Source organism: Leopardus geoffroyi, chromosome A2, assembly GCF_018350155.1.
Source record: "Leopardus geoffroyi isolate Oge1 chromosome A2, O.geoffroyi_Oge1_pat1.0, whole genome shotgun sequence".
Taxonomy (NCBI): Eukaryota; Metazoa; Chordata; class Mammalia; order Carnivora; family Felidae; genus Leopardus; species Leopardus geoffroyi.
In genome coordinates this window covers 122158059-122180211 of record NC_059331.1, presented here as the reverse complement: position 1 = coordinate 122180211, position 22153 = coordinate 122158059, and the positions used below count along the sequence as shown (strand labels likewise).

The following is a 22153-nucleotide window of genomic DNA, read 5'->3' as shown; positions in this document are numbered from 1 at the left end:
GTGTTGACTCACAGCCACCCCATAATGTCTGTACCGTGACTGTTCACCCTTATTTCTCTGGTGAGAAAACCCAGGCCCAGAGAAGTTAAGCCACCCGCCTGAGGTTGTCGTGCCAGTAGGCGACACACGCCCGGCATGTCTGGCTCCGGAGCACTCTTAAATAACGTCATCTTCTGCCTCATTCTCTCTACCCCTCGTTCCCTGGAGGGGCTGCACAGCGTCCCATTGAATGGGTGTTTGCAGTTTAGTTTCCCAGAAGCCTCTGCCGACGCTTACATGTGTTCACATTTCACAGTATAACCGTGTAACGTGGCGATCGGTACTGCATGTGTAGATCCTCGTGCGTACATCTTTGCACACGGAAGTGTGATCGTTGACTCAAAGTATAACACATTTAAAATTCAGCTAGACGCTACCAAATTGCCCTTTGAGGAACGATTGTTTAATGTTCTATGTCATTCTTTTTCCTTATTTATTCTTTCATCCACTGGCGTGACAGGGTCCAATCCTGTTTACAGCCGGGAGCTTCTAGTCCTGAGTGCTTTATCCAGACCACTGCTGCTTTTAGGAGCAACTAAGAGGCTTCCTGATCCTTGACTCACTGGACTTGGGTCCTTCACAACTGGCCTCAGAGCAAAGCGTTGAGCACATTTTAATGTGCAGTTGGCAGGCTTTTCTAGGTCTTCATATGACAGACTTTTTGGTAACGTGCTGTCAGGGTGTTCAGGGAGACTTGGGGGAAGTGGGCCTTAGCCCCTAGCTTCTGTGAGAACGGAGGGTGCAGCAAAGATGGGCAGGGAACGTGGGCTCCTCTGTGGCAGCAGGACTAAGGAGTAGGAGCTTGGGGGCAGGATTTGCACTAGAAATGAGCCTTATTTATTGTCTATGGAGCTCAGAGGCTGGGATTGGGGCCTGGCTGTTTGCTCAGTTCAGCAAGCGATTAGCAGCATGAGTTGGAGAGATCTGGGCTGGGATCCCACTTCTGAGAACTCATTTAAAAATGTGTGCCAGGTAGGGCTCTCCTGAGTAAACACTTGCTTTCTTTTCTAGGCTCACCAAAAATGAACTCGATGATGAAGTGGCAGAGAGCTTGGCAGAGATGCTGAAAGTCAACCAGACGTTGAAACATTTATGGTAACTCAGAGAACCTCAGAATTTCAGGCTGTGCTACTTGTATTTATTATTTACTTTTCAAGTTTTTTTTAAATTTTTACTCTAGTTAGCATACAGTGCAATATTGGTTTCAGGAGTAGAATTCAGTGATTCATCACATACAACACCCAGTGCTCATTCCAACAAGTGCCCTCCTTAATGCCCATCACCCACGTGGCCCATCTCCCACCCGCCTCCCTCCATCAACCCTCAGTTTGTTCTCTGTGCTGAAGAGTCTCTTCTGTTTTACTTACCTCTTTCTTTTCCCCCCTCCCATATGTTCATCTGTTTTGTTTCCTTTTTTTTCTTTTTGAGTCATTTTCTTCCTTCCTTCCATCCATCCATCCATCCATCCATCCATCCATCCATCCATCTTGAAGTTAGTTAACATACAGTATAGTCTTGGCTTCAGGAGTAGAACCCAGTGATTCATCTCTTGTATATGACACCCGGTGCTCATCCCAACAAGTGCCCTCCTCCATGCCTGTCACCCATTTAATCCACCTCCCAACCCCACCCCTTCCAGCAATCCTCAGTTTGTTCTCTGTATTTAAGGGTCTCTTATGGTTTGCCTTCCTCTCTGTTTTTATCTTATTTTTTCCTTCCCTTCCCCTATGTTCATCTGGTGTGTTTCTTAAATTCCACATATGACTGAAATCGTATATGTCTTTCTCTGACTGACTGATTTTGCTTAGCATAATACCCTCCAGTTCCATCCACATTGTTATAAATGTCAAGATTCATTCTTTTTCATTGCCGAGTAGTATTCCATTTTATGTTTGTACATCTTCTTTATGCATTCATCAGTCAATGGACATTTGGGTTCTTTCCATAATTTGGCTATTGTTGATAGCATTGCTATAAACATTGGGGTGCGTGTGCCCCTTTGAATCAGCATTTTTGTAGCCTTTGGGTAAATTCCTAGTAATGCAATTGCTGTGTTGTAGAGTAGTTCTATTTTTTATTTTTTGAGGAATCTTCACACTGTTTTCCAGAGTGGCTGTAGCAGTTTGCATTCCCACCAGCAGTGCAAAAGTGTTCCACTTTCTCCAACCTCTGTTGTTTTCTGAGTTGTTCATTTTAGCCACTCTGACCGGTGTGAGATAATATCTCATTGTGGTTTTGACTTCTTTTCCCTGATGATGAATGATGTTGAGCATCTTTTCATGTGTCTGTTAGCCCTCCGGATATCTTTGAAAAAGTGTCTGTTCATGTCTTTTGCCCATTTCTTCACTGGATTATTTGTTTTTCATGTGTTGAGTTTGATAAGTTCTTTATAGAGTTTGGATACTAACCCTTTATCTGATATGTCATTTGCAAATATCTTCTATTGGTTGCCTTTTAGTTTTGCTGATTATTTCCTTTGCTGTGGAGAAGGTTTTTATCTTAATGAGGTCCTAATAGTTCATTTTTGCTTTCAATTCCCTTGCCTCCAGAGACATGTTAACTAAGAAGTTCCTGCAGCCAAGATCAAAGAGGTTGCTGCCTGTTTTCTCCTGTAGGATTCTGATGGTTTCCTGTCTCACATTCAGGTCCTTTATCCATTTTGAGTTTATTTTTGTGAATGGTGTAAGAAAGTGGTCTAGCTTCATTCTTCTGCATGTTGCTGTCCAGTTCTCCCAGCACCATTTGCTAAGGAGACTATCTTTTTTCCATTGGATGTTCTTCCCTGATTGTCGAAGATTAGTTGGCCATATATTGGTCAGTCCATTTCTGGGTTCTCTATTCTATTCCATTGATCTGTGGTCTGTTTTTATGCCAATACCATACTGTCTTGATGATGACACCTTTGTAGTAAAAGTTAAAGTCTGTGTTTGTGATGCCTCAGCTTTGGTTTTCTTTTTTCAACATTACTTCGGCTATTCGAGGTCTTGTGTGGTTCCACGCAAATTATAGGATTGTTTGTTCTAGTTCTGTGAAGAATGCTGGTGCTATTTTGATAGAGATTGCATTGAATGCGTAGATCGGTTTGGGTGGTATTGACATTTTAACAATATTTGTTCTTCTAGTCCATGAGCATGGAATGTTTTTCCATTTCTTTGTGTCTTCTTCACTTTCTTTCATAAGCTTTCTATAGTTTTCAGTATGCAGATCTTTTACCTCTTTGGTTAGGTTTATTCCTAGGTATTTATGGTTTTTGGTGCAGTTGTAAATGGGATTCATTCCTTGCTTCCTCTTTCTGTTGTTTCATTATTGGTGTATAGAAATGCAGCCGATTTCTGTACATTGATTTTATATCCTGTGACTTTGCTGAATTCCTGTATCAGCTCTAGCAGTTTTTTGGTGGAGTCTTTTGGATTTTCCAGGTAAAGTATCATGTTGTCTGCAAAGAGTGAACGTTTGACTTCTTTGCCAATTTGGATGCCTTTTATTTCATTTTGTCTGATTGCTGAGACTAGGACTTCCAACACTATGTTGAACAACAGTAGTGAGAGTGGACACCCCTGTCATGTTCCTCATCTCAGGGGGAAAGCTCTTTTTCCCCATTGAGAATGATATTAGCTGTTGGCCTTTCATATATGGCTTTTATGATGTTAATGTATGTTCCTTCTATCTCAACTTGCTTGAGGGTTTTTATCAAGAAAGGATGCTGTATTTTGTCAAATGCTTTTCTCCATCTATTGACAGGATCATAGGGTTCTTATCCTCTCTTTTATTAATGTGGTGTATCACATTGATTGACTTGCGAGTACTGAACCAGCCCTGCAGCCCAGGAATGAATCCCACTTGATCATGGTGAATAATTCTTTTAATGTACTGTTGAATTTGATTTGCTAGTATCTTATTGAGAATTTTTGCATCTAGTTTCATGAGGGATTGTGGCCTGTAATTCTCCTGTTCTACTTTTGAAAAATATTTTTTGAGATGGGGTGCCTGGCTGGCACCGTCGATAGAGCATGCGACTCTTGATCTTGGCTTTGTAAGTGTGAGCCCTGTGTTAGGTATAGAGATTATTTAAAAAGAAAATCTTAAGGGGTGCCTGGGTGGCTCAGTCAGGTAAGCGTCTGACTCTGGCTCAGGTCATGATCTCACAGTTCGTGGCTTTGAGCCCCACGTCGGGCCCTGTACTGACAGCTCGGAGCTTGGAGCCTGCCTTCGGATTCTGTGTGTCTCTCTCTGCCCCTCCCCTGCTTATCCTCCCTCTCTCTCTCTCTTTCTCTCTCTCTCTCTCTCTCTCTCAAAAATAAATATTTTTTAAAAATTAAAAAATGAAATCTTAAATGCAAAAATATTTTTTGAGGGGTGCCTGGGTGGCTCAGTCGGTTGAGCACCCGACTCTTGATTTCAGCTCAGGTCATGATCTCCCAATTTTTGTGAGATCGAGCCCCATGTTGGGCTCTGTGCTGTCACATGGAGCCTGCTTGGGTTCTCTCCCTCTCTCTCTGCCCCTCCCTAGCTCATGCTTGCGTGTGTGCACACATGTGCTGTCTCAGTAATATATTTCTCTCTCTTTAGTATATTTTAAAGTCTACTTATTTTTGAGAGAGAACGTGTGAGTGAGAGTGGGGGAGGGGCAGAAAGCGACAGGGACAGAAGATCTGAAGTGGACTCTGTGCTAAGAGAGAGCCCAACGTGGGGCTCAAACTCACGAACCATAAGATCATGACCTGAGCCAAGGTCAGATGCTTAACCAACTGAGCCATCCACATGCTCCAAGAGAAGATATTTTGTAAGATAAAATGGACGTGCATAAAATTCACCGTTTAAAAATGTACAGGTCAGGGGCCCCTGGCTGGCTTGGTCAGTGGAGTGTATGACTCTCAATCTCCAGGTTTGGAAGTTCCGGTCCCACGCTGGGTGTAGAGATTACTTAAAAAAATAAAATCTTAAAAAGACAATAAAATGTATAGGTCAGTGGTTTTTAGCGTATTCACAAAGTTGTGCAACCATCGCCACGATCTAGTTGTAGGACAGTTTTACCTCCCCACCGCCCCCACTGGAATATACCAGTGTGCATTAAGCCTCCCCATCCTTCTCCCCCAGTCCTTAATCTCCTTTTTGTCTCTGTGGATTTGCCTGTTCTGGGCATTTCCTAGAAATGGAATCCTACAATGTGTGACTCGTTGTCTGTGTTCTTTTCACTTACATGGGTTTTCAAGGCCCATCTACATCGTAGAACGTGTCAGAACTTCATTGCGCCGTAGGGCTGATACCCCGTTATATGGATATTCCACATTTTGTCTGTTCATCAGCTGGTAGACATTTGGGTTGTTTCTACTTTTTGGTTGTTGTGAATAACGTTGCCTTTTCGATTGTTGTGAATAATGATGCCTTTGACATTCGTGTGCATGTCCGTGTGTGGACATACGTCTTCATTTCTCTTGGGTATGTGCTTAGGCTTAGAATTGCCGGGGCAAATGGCCACTCTGTTCTGAACCTTTTGAGGAACTGCCAAAGTGTTTTCCAGAGTGGCTGCTCTACTTTAGGTTCCTGCCAGTCACTTAGGAAGGCTCCCATTTCTCCACATCCTTACCAGCACTCGTTAGTGTCCATCTTTTCGAATCTTGCCATCCTAGTGGGTGTGGAGTGGTGTCTTATTGTGGTTTTGATTTTCATTTCCCTTATGACTAACATGGGGCATCTGTCTTGGAGAAATGTCTCCACATCCTTTGCCCATTTTTAATTTTGTTTGCCATTTTTTTTTTTTTTTAAAGTTTAGAGAGGGAGGGCGGGAAGAGAGCAGGTGCACACGTGCGAGCAGAGGAAGGGTAGAGAATCCTAAGCAGGCACTGTCAGCACAGAACCCGAAACAGGGCTCGAACCCACAAACCTTGAGATCATGACCTGAGCCAAAATCAAGAGTCAGACGCTTAACCAACCGACCACCCTGGGTTATCTGCCTTTTTATTGATGAATTATTGGAGCTCTTTATACATCCTGCATACTAGACATTTACTAGATACATGATTTGCATGTATTTCCTCTGTGGGGTTTTCCACTTTCTTGTTAGTGACCTTTAAAGCACAAACACTGTTCATTTTGACGGAAGTCCAATTTATTTTTTCTTTGGTTGTTTGTGCTTTAGATACTTTACTGAGAAACTGTTGCATAATCCAAGGTCACAAAGATTGACACCTAAGATTTCCTTTAAGTGTTATAGTTTTGCTCTTGCATTGAGGTCTTTGATCCTAAACGCTAATTTCTGGAGTTAATTGTTGTGTGTGATATGAGGCAAAGGGTCCAAACTCCTTCTTTGGCATGTCCCACTGTTCCAGCACCGCTTGTTGAAGAGAGTGTCTTTCCCTGTTAAATGGCCCTGACGCTTTTGCCAAAACTCAATTGACCATAAATGTATGGGTGTATTTCTGGACATTCTATTCTAGTTCATTGATCCGTTTGTTTGTCTTCATGCCAGGATCACACTGTCCTGATTGTTCTAACTGGGCAGTAAGTTTTGAAATCAGGAAGGGTGAGTCTCCCAACTCTGTCCTCCTTTCTCAAGGTTGTTTGGGCTATTCTGGGTCCCTTGTGCTTGTGTATGAGTTTTATTTTTATTTTTATTTTATTTTTTTATTAAAAAATTTTTTTTAAGTTTTATTTATTTTTGAGACAGAGACAGAGCATGAGTGGGGGAGGGGCAGAGAGAGAGGGAGACACAGCATCGGAAACAGGCTCCAGGCTCTGAGCCATCAGCCCAGAGCCCAACATGGGGCTTGAACTCACGGACCGTGAGATCATGACCTGAGCTGAAGTCGGACGCTTAAACCACTGAGCCACCCAGGCGCCCCTCTGTATGAGTTTTAGATAACCTTGTTAATTTCTGCAAAACAGCCACACTGTGCTACTTTTATGTCTGTTTTGCTGTTGTTTTTCTGGCCTGTAGACTTTCTTTTATCTCTTTCCCTTGGGGCCCGGCCTGGAGGGAGAACAGAGCTAGAACAGGGCTAGAGAGCGAGTCTTGGCTGTTGGGTGGTGCACAGATCACACTGGCCCTTGTCTTCAAAGGTGGCCCCAGGGGACAGGTGCGCCTGAGCACTGCCATACTCATTGGCTCCCTTCCTGCCCGGCCTCTTGCCAGGTCTTGGCTGGAAGCAGCTCACCCAGCAAAGTGTAGGTGGTGGTGGTGGTGGCAATCGTGAAGGAGGAAATTAGGAAGCAGCAGAGTTTGGCTGAATGCACGATTCTCTGCTCACTTCTAGGTTCTATCTTTGCTCCTCTTGCAAAAATGTCTGAGTTACATTGTGGTCGTTCTTACCAGGGAGTCATCACCTCTGCCACTGAGCCCAGGCGCCCCCCTTTGGGGCATGTGGCTGGGAGATTGGGGCCCCTCCACAGCACAGCCACAGTCCCGTGTGCTCGGGCAGTAATGGTGACAGGCGCTCCCTGCCATCGGGTGCTGTGGCAGAGACCGTGAGGACTACTTCCTACATATACATCCTCCCACTGAAACCTTGGTTACTCCCATTTTACAGGCAACCGAGGCATAGATAGTGTAAGCTTATTTCTTCAAGGATCTGTGGCTGAGAAGTAGGGGGTGGAGGGTGTGTGTGTAGGAGGGGAGCTTTGAACCACTGCACCGACTGCCTCTTCATGGGGTTGGCCCCTTCTCGCCTAATTTCTATAATCTCATCAATCATGACGGGGCAACCCTGTCTTCCTGGTGGGGCTGCGTTCTTGGGTCAGTGGCCAGGATTTCTTAGGGTCAAGTTGAGCAGTAGGCTTTTATTCTACCAATAGCCAGGAGTGAGGAGTGGGCCTGTGATGAAGCAGAGACACCTCAGTGCCTTGGGTGAATTTCTTGGGTGTATTTCTTGGGTCGGAAGCATAGCTGCTCAGGGGAGCACTTCAGAGATCGCCCGGGCTCCCCAGCTCTATTGGAAACCTTGGTTTCATTTGGATCACTGCAACTAGACATAATGGGGTGCGCCCTTAGAGGCCCCATTGTCGATGCTTTCCCACTGGGACCCACGAGTGGAAGCAGGAGAATCGTCCCCTTCCCTCCCCGCAGGAAAAAATGGGAAAAATGCCGACACATACATATCTGGGTTCGTGTATTAAATTATCTACGTGTGAGTGCACAGATCTATTAGGCTCACTCTAGAAATGTACCAAAAAATTAAACGTCTTAAAAGATGCCCTGTAGATCTGATCTGGACAGCCTCAGCCAGATTAAACATCACGTGGACACAGCGCTTCCCCGGACCCTGTCTCATGCCCACCATGCCCTTACCACTCCTTAACGGAGGGGGCAGATTTAATCCAGTATCATGTATCTGATACAAGATATGTTCTCCTTTCAGGCTTATCCAGAACCAGATCACGGCCAAGGGGATTGCCCAGCTGGCAGACGCATTACAGAGGAACACTGGCATAATGGAGATTTGGTAAGACACCTGCGCCAGTCGTAGTAATGAGAACAGTGACTGTCTACTCAGCACCCTGACTGGGCGCCAGGCACAGTGTAGAGCATGTGCCACTTACTCCTCATGTGTCCAGTAGTCCCGGAAAGCAGGCTGGTAGTAGTTCCACTTCACAGAGGCAGAAACTGAGCCCCAGAGCAGTGAGGGAATACTTGCCCAAGGTGCCACCTAAGAGGAGAAGCTGGAATCTGGTCCAGGCTGCCTGACTCTGTGGCCGGGGCTCCCCTTGCAGGCGCCCTGCCCTCCTCTACCTCCCCGCTATGCACGGGGCAGATGGCCCAGGAAAGGGATCCTGCTGAGAGTGGATCACTCGGGGACTCAGGAGGCTGAGATGTGGATGGGGTAGCTGGCGTTTGGGGCCCCTTCTTCTCCTTTTCTGGGCTTTGCCGGGCTTGAGGAGACACTTCCCTGCTGGATTTGCTCCGACTTGTGCTCTTTCTTCCTATTTCTGCTTGGAGGAGTTGTTATGCTAGTGGGAGGGAGCTGGATCGTTTTGCTTCTACAACACTGAGCCCCACTCCACTTCGTTACTGCCTCATAAGACCCATACATCGTCCCCCCTAAGCGGGTCCCGGCCTGTGGACTGTGTGGGCAGGGTAGGGGGAGTTCCCATTAGTGACAGGTGCGGCAGCGGCCTGGGTGCTGGGGATGTGGCGGTTAGGCGGACAGAAAGGGTCCCGATGGCTTGAGAGCACTGGCTCACCGGGGCTGCGGACAGGGGGCCCTGAGCAGGCTCCCCGGTGCTCTGGAGTGTGCCGTGAGCCTCAGCCTGACACAGCCCTGCAGCGTGACCATGTGGGGCACCTAGCGGGGTGGGGGGCACAGCCACATTTCCCTTGAGGACACGGGCCACCGGAGGGGTTCACGCTCTCCCCATGGCTTCCCTGAGGTCCAAGGAGCAGCCTCCCCGCGAACTCAAACCCTCAGCTCAGGGGGTAGTTACTCATCAACTACCTCATTTCGTCCTGCCGGGGGAGAATTTCCCAGCCAAAAAAAAAGCACATCGAGGTACGTAGCTCCTTGACCTGGGCTCCCAGCACAGCGTTTTTTAAACTTTGCTTTGGAACTTGTTAGTGCATCACAAAATCAGTTGGGCGGGTTGCAACCAGCGTATTATTTGGAAAACGAGGTCGAGCAGAACACCAAAAGTCACCGTGCACAGCACGAAGTATTATTTTATAATCTTGGGTCAGATGTGGGTATGTGTGCCTGCGTGGATGCTGGTTCAAGACGTAAAATGTAATTCTCGTTTGGGTCGTGCTTGAAAAAACATTTGGAAGACGCTGTCCTAGAGGGGAGAGCCCAGCTCCAGCAAGGCTGACGGAGGACGCTGGGGCTTGGGTGTGTGTGACCCTGTGCCCGCAAGGCAGGTGGGAGCTGTTGGAACTCTGGTTCCCATTAATCGCCAGCCCCCCTCCTGCCCGTGGTCCCTTCCCTAGAAGCACGTCAATTCTTGCTGACTCTGTGGTTCGAGAACAGCAGGCAGAGGGGGAGGAGGGGGCAGGCCAGGCTGCAGAAGTTTGCAGACAACAGTTGGCCTCTACTTTTCTCGAAGGCTGATTAGGACAGTTGTAAGAACATGTAGCTGCTTTAACTCTGTCCGGCTTGAAAAATGTGCATTTGTTGCCTTGGAAGGACCACTGTTCCTATACAAGGAACTACGTGTGCAGGGCCAGGTGTCTTTAGCTTGAAGGTGTGCTACCCAGGGCCTGGAGGCGTGTGTGTGTGTGAGTGATGTCATGGAACCAGGCTTAGTGACGTCCTGTCGCATCGGCCCTGTCCAGCCAGGGCTGTGGGGATGAGGGAGCAGCTCTGTCCGCAGTCACCAGGGGCACAGGGACTCGTTGTTCGTGCTGATATTGATTTCTACCTCATCCCTGTCCCATGAGAACTTGCGGTCTGATGCCCCAAGTGAGTTCTGCTTCAGAGACAGGAGGCAGGGTGAACAATGCCCTGACATTGGGCGGCATCTATCATACCGCTGGAGTAGCTTCCTGGGAGGCTGTCTGCTCCAGACTGTGAGCTCTTTGAGGGTGGAGCCTGGGTCATGGTGTTTAAAAAAAAAAAAAAGTCAAGTGAGTAAAGGTGAAGGTCTGATGGGCTTTAGCAAGCAGTTCCTGAGTTGGGCGGCATCCCTTCCAGAAAGTAGAGGGGAGCTCTGCTGAGCCAAACAAGAGAAAGGTTCTTAAAGGCAGAGGACATCAACAAGGAAGAATTTATTAGCAGGGAGTACATCGTTGTAAGCAAGGTTGCCCTCCTAAGGGGAGCAGGAAGGTCTGACAATAAATTTCCTAGTGTTGACCAGGAAATTCTATGCTGACTGATTAAAGGCTACATTCATTCCTGGGGTGTTAAAATTAGGTTGGAGTTAGATTAGGTATTAACTGGTTTACCGATTTGGGGCCTTAACCTAAGCGATGCTATTTTGGGCCTGTGTGCGTGTGTGACAGTGGTCCCCGGGGTGCCTGGGTGGCTCAGTCGGTTAAGCGTCCGACTTCGGCTCAGGTCATGATCTCGCGGTTCGTGAGTTCGAGCCCCTCGTCAGGCTCTGTGCTGACAGCCTGGAGCCTGCTTCAGATTCTGTGTCTCCCTCTCTCTCTCTGACCCTCCCCCGTTCATGCTCTGTCTCTGTCTCAAAAATAAACATTAAAAAAAATTTACAAAAAACAAAACAGTGGTCCCCTTTCAGACCGGCCTCTCCACTTCGCTGAGAGCTGTGATCAAACTTTAGGGCATTAGCACCCTTCTCAGCTATTGCTCTGTAGTTCTCGAAGCCTTTGTTGATCCTGTGCGTGGCATTCTCAGGTCCTGATGTTTTCGCTTTGTCTCTGTGACAGTCACAGGTTACGAGCTCAGGTTTACATTCTGTTAAGTCACTTTGTCCTCTTTGTACCTTTTTGGACGGTCCAGTCTGAGGGAGACCATTTGCTTAGCGGTTGGTGGCCTCAAACATGCATTTAAAGCATTTAAGAAAATATAACGCACCAGGGCGATTCTTATGATTATGATAAGCAGGGTCCTCCCCAATGTTTGCAGGGTACTTTGAAGCCCTGGTCTCCAAGACCCAATGCGATCAAAATCAGATAAATCAAAGAAAGACCCTGTGGAAGGAGTCATCTTCTTAAGGCAAGTGCCTTGTTTTGGGATATGATGTAATCGAGTTTCAACTTTCCCAGGAGTGTAATCCAGGTGGCACCTCCTTGCTCAGCTAAACGATAATCGAGGGCTATTCTATTCTACTCTATTCTCAAGAACAACACTGGCCAGAGAGTCTAGGGATCATTGTTGGGCAGTTGTTGCAAGAATTTCAAGAATTAAGGAGAAGTTCCTGTTCATAGCTTCGTTTGTATTTATCCCTAAACAGAGACGTAGGGGTCTGCCAAACAGAGTCCTGAATCATGAAAGCCTCCTGGGAGGCCCTTTCCAACTCATGGTGTAAATTCACAGGAGTTGACCAACGATAAAAGTTAGATTTTCTCCCGGCCTGAAATAAAAGGTTGCTCCAAAGTCCAGAGGGTGTCCTGGTGGCCTGGGAAATAAAGATAAGGGCATTACCTTTCCTAGCCGATGCCAGAGTGAAGGAAAGAGGAGAAAGCGTGTCCTGTTCAGTTCATGTATGAAGCCTTGATCAGGTGTCTTGAGCAGAAGCCGTCTACCTTGGGGGCGGCTGTTTCTTTTCCTTGTCAGTTTGATTTGTGGGTCTCCAGCGTCTGCATGGGACCAGGGCTCAGGTGGAGCCCTCTTGAGCCATGTGATAGGTACCCCAGGCTCAGTGCCTTCTGATTGTGCAGCACTGTCCATGGTCAGGAGTGCTTTGTAAGGTCCTTTCCAATGGGGCTCAAGAGCTTTTTTTCTCTGGTGATGTTTCCAAAATACCTAATCACCACCAGGCTCTAGACTGTGACCAACAGGACCCTTTTAATTGGGATCCCAGATGCCTTTTTTTTTTTTTTAATGTTTGTTTATTTTTGAGAGAGACCCAGAATTCGAAGCAGGTGCCGAGCTGTCAGCACAGAGCCTGACACAGGGCTCGAACCCACAAATCGCGAGATCATGACCTGAGCCGAAGTCAGACGCTTAACTGACTGATCCACCCAGGTGCCCCTATATTTTAATTTTTTAACCTCCATGCCCAGCCTGGGGCTTGAACTTACAACCCTGAGATCAAGAGTCACGTGGTCTATTGATTGAGCCAGCCAGGCACCCCTAGATTGGTGATTTTATGAATACATTTCATAGTTAGAAATGTGTTTTTTCATGGTACAAGAGCACAAAACAGGTTTTGCTAACACGTGCAAATCTGTTGCACACAGAGAAACTAAAGAGAAAAGTGGATAAACGTATGTTAATACTTCGTGTTTTCTTATTTGGAAGTGATCTAGATTTTCAGTGAATTTACCTTACCATGTAACTTAGCAAAACTTTAACGTTTTGGGTCACCACCAAAAAAGAATTTGGAAGCTATGTATCTTATTTACATCTTATCTTATTTACATCTTTTTTTTATTTATTTTTTTTACGTCTTATCTTATTTACATCTTATTTACATCTATTTAATTTACTTGTTCTTAACAATTATATGTGGAGTACCCATAAAACTTCATAGGCAAACTCAACCATTATTCTGTCTAGTTTTTTTTTTTTTTTTTTTTTTTCTGACAGATTTTGCAACAGAGATATCATGAAACTAATCTTTCAGTAAACAAAAGCAGAATAAAAGTTTCATATTTAATGCTGATAACTCCAGGGGCACCTGGGTGGCTCAGTTGGTTAAGTGGCCAACTTTAGCTGAGGTCATGCTCTCGCAGTTTGTGGGTTCAGGCCCCATGTTAGGCTCTGTGCTGACAGCTCGGAGCCTGCTTCGGATTCTGTGTCTCCCTCTCTCTCTGCCCCTTCCCTGCTTCAGCTCTGTCTCTCTCTCTCAAAAAGAAACAAACATTAGAAAAAAAAAGATAAACATTAGAAAAAAAACTTTTTAAAATGCTGATAACTCTAAAGACAGGTCTATTTTAATTAAACCAATAACCTTAAATTAGCTTTAACACCAAATATTTTCCCAGCTCACTTTAACCCAAATGTTTTTTCTGTCTAGCTTTCTGAGTTTTAGAATGCCCCATCCTTACTCGTGCTTCCCTTCAAACCATACCATCCAGAGGTAGAGAAAATATCACACAACATACACGGACACACATACAAATACACAGAACAGATGCAAACAAATTCTTATGGCTTTCAGATTTACTAATGTTTGTAGACAGATGATGGGCCCAATTTCCAAGTATGTCCCTCTCTCCCTTTTTGATGAACAACTTCCCTCTAAAGTTTGCATTTCAAAGAAGGGCTCTTAGGTGCTAGAGAAGATGGGGGTAGAAAATTTATAGAGAACCTATCTAAGTTTTGTCCGAGGTGATTTGGAGCATTATCTGCCTGTTACCAGAGGTGCTGCAGTCTGGGCACAAGATCCCTGTTAGCAGTTTGTATGTTACTTTATTTATTTTTTATGTTTGTTTATTTTTGAGAGAGAGAGAGAGACAGAGCAAGAGTTGGGGAGGAGTGGAGAGAGAGGGAGACACAGAATCCAAAGCAGGGTCCAGGCTCTGAGCTGTCAGCACAGAGCCCGATGCGGGGCTCAGACCCACAAACTGTGAGATCATGACCTGAGCCGAAGTCGGACGCTTGACAGACTGAGCCACCCAAGTGCCCCAGCAGTTTGTATTTTAAGAAGACCTCTGTGTTTACATTTCAAAGACCTATTAAGGGACAGAGAAAGAATGCAAAGACTTCTTTTTTTCTACCTTTTTTTTTTGCGCTAGTAACATTCTTCACTTTTGAAAACATGGAAGGGTTATTGGGCATATATCTAACTATTATTCAAATGTTTCTTTTTTAATTTTTAAAAAATGTCTACTTTATTTTGAGAAAGACAGAGATAAAGTGAGCAGGGGAGGGGCAGAGAGAGAGGGAGGGAGGGACACAGAGTCCCAAGCAGTCTCTCCACCCTGTTAGCAAGGATCCCGACTCCGGACTCAATCCCATGAACAGTGAGATGATGACCTGAGCTGAAATCCAGAGTCACTTAACCTAGTAAGCCACCTAGGCGCCCCTATTATTCAAATGTTTCTAGGAAGCCGAATTAATTGTTCTGTTGGGTGATAGAACACAGGGAAAGATATCAAGAAATTCAAAGTGATATGGGTGAAGTCTTGTTTATTTAGCATCCTGTGGTACACTGCCCAATGTGGCTTTAAGTCTCAACAGCTTGGGTCCTGAATGGTGCATAATGTTCTGGAAACTGGTAGGGCAGTATTTTCAATATGGGCCTGAATATTATTTCTGCCTACACGCAGCATTTAAAGAGAGAATACATGAGTACTTGGTTATAATTAAATAAAATGCTTGATTCATCTGGGAAAAAATGTACTCTTTTTTCCTTAAGTACATGGCAATTTTGTCCCAATATCCTGACCGTTGATGATGTCCACAAAAATTCTGAGAGGAACCAGAGAGGTTTGGAGATTGGTAAAGATAGGTGGGTTTTGATTTGTTTGTGGAGTTGCACGTCTGGTTTTGTAGAGATTTGTAAGACGAAGATGGATTCCAAAGAACCAGATTCCAGCCTGAATATATCAAGAGACAGGCCCACTTTTTTAACTAAATTTGCTTCTTTTTTTAAAAATGATTATTTTTTTTTAATTTTTTTTTTTTTTTTAACGTTTATCTATTTGTGAGACAGAGAGAGACAGAGCATGAACAGGGGAGGGTCAGAGAGAGAGGGAGACAGAATCGGAAACAGGCTCCAGGCTCTGAGCTGTCAGCACAGAGCCCGACGCGGGGCTCGAACTCACGGACCATGAGATCATGACCTGAGCCGAAGTCGGAAGCTCAACGGACTGAGCCACCCGGGTGCCCCTAAAAATTATTTTTATATATTTTTTGAGGGAGAGGGAGGGAGACAGCGAACCAGGAAGGGGTAGGGAGAGAGAGAATCCCAAGCAGGCTCTGTGCTGTAAGCACAGAGTCCGATGTGGGGCTTGAACTCACAAACTGTGAGATCATGACCTGAGCTGAAACCAAGAGTCAGAGGCTTAACTGACTGAGCCACCCCGGTGCCCCTAAATTTGCTTCTATATATCAGGGGGATTAATGGGAATGAACAGAATGGTACAAAGCATTTTAACAAAAAGCCTTCTTCACGGTTACACACGTCAACCTTGGCTTCTATTAGCCTCTGAACACCAACCTTCCTCTGATCATTTGTCAGAAGGCCAAGCAGAAATGTTATTGGTCATCTCTTTTCTCTGTGAAGGGGAGGTGGGTGAATAGTCAAATCTTTTTAATGTTTCTCTAAATTTGGTAGTATCTTCTGAAAGTGGAGGAAAAAGGGCTTTATACAAGATTTCCTGCCGTTTGGGGGGCATGCATTGGGGCAGGAGACATCTGCAAAGGCAATTGTCTAAAGAAGTCTAAGGCCGACAGAGGTCGATTACGGTAAACCAAGCCCTCCTGTGTCGTCCTAGGTGCTTGGTGCTTCTGTTAAAGTCACTTTCTGGCTTTCAGCATTTACTGAAAGAGTAAATATAAAGAGTAGCCTTTATACTTTGAACCTAGAGGTCAGGCTGGATGTTAAGAGGGGAGTTTTCTTCGGAGGTGGACGCTTATCTGTCTTAAGTCTAATTTTTGTTCTTTTATGTTGTCAAGGGAATCCCTAAGGCTAGCCGTTCTAAGATAACTGAGAGCTTTTTGTAAAGATTTTTTTTCTTTTTTCCAATAGCCAATTTAAACGATCTGGTACCTGGCCATTGACAAATAGGATGTTACTAATTTCAGTAGCGACTCAAAACCATAAGCGGCTTAACGGAAAACTCCAAAGAGGTGTGTCCCAGAGGGGCAGAGACGAGGCAGCCCCCATGACCCAAAAGTTTACTTCCAGGACCAGGCTGAGAAAGCAGACAGCTTCACTGTGCCGGCCGGAAGAATGAGGTCACGTGTGCCGTGTCTCCAGTCTCCCCAGAATGTGAGACACCTCCAGGGTCATCTGGGACAGGCAGACGCTAATGGAGTGGCATTTCCCAGCACTTGACAAGCAAGCGGTTGAGGCAACAGAGGACCCTATGGGCTCGGACCTCTCCTGACACTTTCTTGGGAGGCGGCACGGCCCCGACAGAGCACGCTGCTTATAACTGTGTTTCTGGATCCCCGGTCTGTTGGACTGGCCACCACGGTGCACCCTGGTAGGTACGCCCTCCACGTGACAGAAACCAGAGAAAGGTCACAAAGCCAAGCTCTTAGGACACAGAACAAGATAAAAGCAAAATTGTTTTATATTCATATTAACAGCCCTGTCTGCGCCTTGGGTCTCTGGGGCCAAACTAATCCGTAGGAGAGATGTGCCTTCGGTGTTTCACAGTGTACCTTGCCCCCCAGATGTTTGCTTAATCTACCCCGTTCCGTGACCAATTTCTCCTACTGAGGGTTCTTTGAGTTAGATGACAAGCACTCTAACAGCTTTTAGGTGCCTGACTTGTGACCACTCGTGGCTTTGGCTTCCAAGATGTTTCCTAGCAACAGCCTGTACCCCATGTGCGCGTTAACCACAGCAAGGTTTGTGTAAATGGCCACGGGTCCGATGCGACTGGGACCTCACTAGTCTGTGAGGCGGGCCCCAGCAGCGGGTTTACAGGGCCCATACCTGTGTTCTGTCCTACGATAATTCCTCTCTGTGACACTCAACACAGAAGACACAGACAAAACAGTGACCGTCTCCGGGAAGAAATGATCGGTAGCCAAGGAGTACTCTACCGCATTTTTATCAGAAGTGGCTACACCCAAGGAACTGGTTCGACAGTATTTTCTCCTGCTAACTAAATCTGGAGACAGAAGGATTCTTACCACACTCGTTCCACCAGACCCCGCAGACAGAGGTGGCTGGAGGCCGACGTGGTCAGAAATCTCACCTTCTGCTGGCTGCACGTCAGATGTCCCAGGATCTCAGCTGCAGCAATACCAGGCACGCACCTGTCCCGTGAGTTAGTATCCTGCCGATAATGCCAACCAAAGGGAAGGAGACATTCGTCCTCTATCCTTCAAGGTCTTCCAGCTGGGCTAAGAGTTAAATTTGCATAAAACAGATTAACCAGGGGAAAAAACCACAGAGTTTTATTATGAGTGCACAGTGGGCCAAAATGGCCAAGGCAGGCAGCTTTTCTACATTGTAGACAAAGAGACAATAAATGAATCCATGAAGAATTGACAGGTCAGGGCACCTGGGTGGCTCAGTAGGTTAAGTGACCGACTTGGGCTCGGGGCATGATCTCACGGTTCATGGGTTCAAGCACCGCGTCGGGCTCTGTGCTGACAGCTTGGAGCCTGCTTCTGATTCTGTGTCTCCTCTTGTCTCTCTAAAAGATAAATAAATAAACATAAAATCCGCAGGACAAAGAAAACTCAACTTCAGGAGTTCCAATTAGTAAGGAATTGTCGACAGAATTTGGGGTGTGATATATATTAGTAAGAATTAACAAGGGGTGTTTATACAGCTTTCTTGCCTCTAAATTTTCTATCTGATAATAAGGTCTCTTTACCTCCCTGGTAAAGGGAGGGTAATCTTTCAGATGGGAGATTTACTTCCTGCTTCCAGGGGACAGAGGAGGGTCCCAATGGCCTTCTTGCGCAGGCTGTCTCTTAAATAAGTTTTATTTAAAATAATCAGTATGCCATGGGGCCGTCTGGGTGGCTCAGTCGGTTGGGCATCCGACTTTGGCTCGGGTCATGATCTCACAGTTCACGAGTTCGAGCCCCCTGTGGGGCTCTGTGCTGACAGCTCAGAGCCTGCTTCGGATTCTGTATCTCCCTCTCTCTCTGCTCCTTCCCTGCTTGTGCTCTCTCTCTCTCTCTCTCAAAAAGAAAGAAAAACATTACGACAAATTTTTTCAGGATGCCAGCGCAGCACATTTTGGAGCAGCCTGTCCTTGGCCCCTACAAAACCAACTGCCTAGAGCTCTTTTACAAATTAACGTCAGCAGTACCATCCAGAGGTGGGACAATATGTCGTGTTTATAACGTACATACAAACACGCAGATGCAAAGACCCTACATTACTAATATTTGTGGTGTCATGTTTAGTCTCTTGCTAAATCTTTTAATTAACCTTTTAATGAAACTGTTTTTGGAATCGTGAAACCTTTCAGAGCTGCTGCTTTACGCAGCAATTTACGCAGGTATCCCGATGCGTTTTACTTGGGGAAGCCGTGCTCTCAGATGCGCTTCTAAATGCCCCCACGCCTAATGGGAACGTTCCCCGTAGTGGCCGTTGTACTTCTAGGTGGTTTTTGGTAACGTTTTGCCATTTCAGTAGGTATCCACAGGTCCTGGCACCATCGTGCTCAGACATAAAATGGGCAGGTGGGCTGGAAGGTGGCATGTCTGTAAAATTTAAGGATCCCGTTAGCTGAGCCTTTGTTTACACCAAACAACCCAAACGTTCACACGCCAGCGGTAACCAAAACCTGTTAACCGCGGACTGGGCTGGCAGAGAGAAGGCTGTGCCCACCACCGGCCATTCCCAGCACCGACCCGCCCAGTGGTCTCCACTACGGGGACTGCAGACTGGAAACGGGGACTGCGGATGGAAGCTGAGGAGGAATTCCAACGTGAACTGGCGGGCTGGCGCTCCGTGAGAACTGCCCCCCATCCCACCCCCATCGCTCTGTGCTGACCCGTTAACCCTAGACTGGCAAGCCTGTTAGGGCGGGAGCTCCGGTGCAAGGAGGGGAGTACGAATGGAGAGGGACTCCCCGGTGGCACCCCGGAAACATGGGGAAATGGGCAAGGCTGACCTTGAACTCAGAAGCGCGCTGGCAGGGTGCCCTGCCTGTGGGTCTTCTTGGCCCCGGAGGCCGGAGGAAGTTCGCTTCAGATCCCAACGCTGCCACCAAGTCTGTTAGACAAAATTCAGCGGAGTAAATGTGAAGGTCTGATTGGCTGACTGGTAGAGGGTATAGCATAATGCCAAGGCTCGGAGGCAGGAAGGGGCTGGTGCCCTTGAAAAACGGCAAGATGTCCGTGGGCCCTGGGGTTCAGACGGTGCAGGAGAAGGGGCAACAGGGGGCAGAGGAGAGGGGGTAGACTAGACCATAAGAGATCTGTGGGTCGTGCCACGTATTCGGGTCTATATCCTAAAAGCAATGGCAAGTCGTCGAGGGGTGTGAAGCAAAGAGGGATATGGTCAGATTTGCATTACAAAGACCATTCTGGCTCCTCCAGGAAAATGGATTTGAAGAGGCCAGAAGAGTACATGTAAAGGAACCAGGCAGGAGGGCACTGCAGCGCTCCAGAGAAGAGACGATGGCGCTCAGACCACCATGGTGGTGGTGAGGACGTGGAAAGGTCCCAGGGAGGCACTCTGGGGATGTTTAGGGAATAAGATAGAACTTTGTGATAGACTATGAAGATGAGGGGGTCAAGGCCGACCCCCAGGTCGCTACCTTGCACAGATGGATAAAGAGTGGTCCCGTGCACTGAGCCAGGGTCCCTGGGCGGCGTCCAAGTGAAGATGTCAAGTAAGTGGAGCCACACGGGAGAGGTCTGGGATGCAGGTCCACTCACGTAGGGATGAGGTCAGCTGGGGAAAAGGGCCAAGCCCCCAGTCTAGAGGAAATCCAGTATCTAGAGGCCACATACGGGAGAACATGGGAGAGGAGACGGAGGTGGAGTGGCAGACACAGGAGAAAACCAGAGAGCAAGAAATCAAGCCGAGCAAATGTGGTGGTTCAAGGAGGCAGGGGAGAGAACAGCCAAACGCCCGTGAAGGACGGGACAGACAAGGCCTGAGACAAGGTCATTAAGTTCAGGCTCCTAGAGGGTATTGGTGACCTTAGTGAGACCCAGTTCATAGAGCGACGACAGCTGGAAGGGAGTAATCTTACCAAGCAAGTGTCTGAATGGAGCATGTTCCGGAACTTCTGGGCCACGTGAAGAACAGGAGGGTGTCGGGAACACGTCCCGGGAAGGCTCCTACAAACCGCTAATGTTTTGTGTTCTTTGTTTCTCCCCGACAGCCTAAATGGAAACTTGATAAAGCCAGAGGAGGCCAAAGTCTTCCAAGACGAGAAGCGGATCGTCTGCTTCTGAGAGGCCACTGCTGTGCACGGGGTGTGGGCCCCAGGCGGCCCGTTAGCAGAGCCAGCCGCCCCGTGCATTCGTCCCTCTCGGAGTCTCAGGGGACCCTGCTGCCTTGGTGACGGGCACGAGCGTCCCTGAGCAGCTGTTACAATTTTGCAGGGCGTGAGTGTGCCTGGCGGGCCGTCTTACTTACTGTAAATACACTATGAAGAGACGTAACACACGTGTAGGGTTATTTTTATCGGACATTAGAGGAAGAAGACTGAGCTCAAATGCCTGCCCTGAGGACCCCGGAAATGAGTTGGTCACGCTGTTTTCGTGGAAGAATTGAGGACATGGTATAGAGTTAGTGCCAAACTTCTTGGACAAAAGGTGCTCGACGACCAAGTGTTTTACCTGGAATAGTCTCTTCCTCCTCCGTACTCCCCGACAGGTTGACGGTCTGCTCACTTCACCGCTGTAGATACTAGGTCTGTGCAGTGTTGCGATTTGATCCACCCAAGGTTTTGCCAAGACAAGGGCTCCTCCTAGGCTTTTGTTTTAGTCCTAGAGTCTCACTCTGCTGACAGAGATCGCCGGGTGCCCTCTTAGCAGATCTAAGAGAAAAGAGTGGTGTCCTCGTAACGTTGAGTTTCCGCTCAGGGCTTTCTCACGCTGGGCTCACCTCCTCCGGAAGGCGGATGGGGGCGGGCACAAGTGCTCTGCCCTAGGAAGAAGAACCTGTGCCCCTCCTCCAAAAGGAATAAGGCCTGGCTTGCCTTTGTGGCCCTGGCCTCCAAGCAGAAGCTTCTGTCTCTCTCTCGCCCTCTTGAGGAGGGGAGTTTTCTCCTTGCCCCAAAGTCCTTGGGAGGATGACTGAACTAGGCCGAGGGGGCTGCTGAGAACCCAGCTAGCAGAGCAGGTTAGACACCGACCATCATGGCGGCCACATGCTGGACGTTAAATGGGAGTGGGGGGGGGCAGTGAGATTACCAGAGAAATTGTTCTTCTACCAATTTATTTGTTAATAAAATATTGAAAACACTCCTTCTAATTGCCCAAGTCTGGGGTTTTTAAAAGGGATTCAGCCTGGTAGGCGTGCTGGGATCCCTGCACTGCATGCCTGACTCCCTTCAGAGACACCCACTGCGTTGGGTGGGGCCCTGGGGTGCGGTGCTGTGAAGAGGCTGGGGAGGGAGGCCAGAGCAGTCATCGGTATGGTCCTTCGCAGGCCTCTCCGCCTACCGAGGGACCAAGAAAAGCCGAGGAAGTAACTGAGGCCTTTCCCTCCATCTGACCTGTGAATCCACACACCTGGCTTCTGAGAGGAACAGACTTGGTCAGGGGTGGCTGGGGTTAGGATATGGCCCCTGGGCCCTCGCCCCGTGCTCTAGTGGGCCCTGGCGGGCCATGTTCCACATGGACTCCTTTCTGGGGCTGTTCACTGCTGCGGGGAAGATCCAGGTGGACCTTTCATCCACTGTGGCAAGATAAAGATCCAACAGGAGAGGGGAAGCGAGGGGGGCGCCTACCGACAGTAC

The 22153-nt window shown here is 47.3% G+C and overlaps 1 protein-coding gene across 6 annotated transcripts in view; it reads left to right on the top strand.

Moving 5' to 3' along the window:
• The window catches only part of NOD1 (nucleotide binding oligomerization domain containing 1), a 78388-nt gene extending 56729 nt beyond the window's left edge, over nucleotides 1–21659 (top strand). For all 6 annotated transcript variants that reach the window (XM_045495203.1, XM_045495205.1, XM_045495206.1 and 3 more), the window contains 3 exons: nucleotides 1051–1134; nucleotides 8394–8477; nucleotides 20570–21659. In XM_045495203.1, the coding sequence (XP_045351159.1) occupies nucleotides 1051–1134; nucleotides 8394–8477; nucleotides 20570–20642 (241 nt within the window). In that variant the 3' untranslated portion in view covers nucleotides 20643–21659. The remainder of the gene's footprint in view (nucleotides 1–1050; nucleotides 1135–8393; nucleotides 8478–20569) is intronic.
• The last annotated feature ends 494 nt before the right edge of the window (nucleotides 21660–22153 follow it).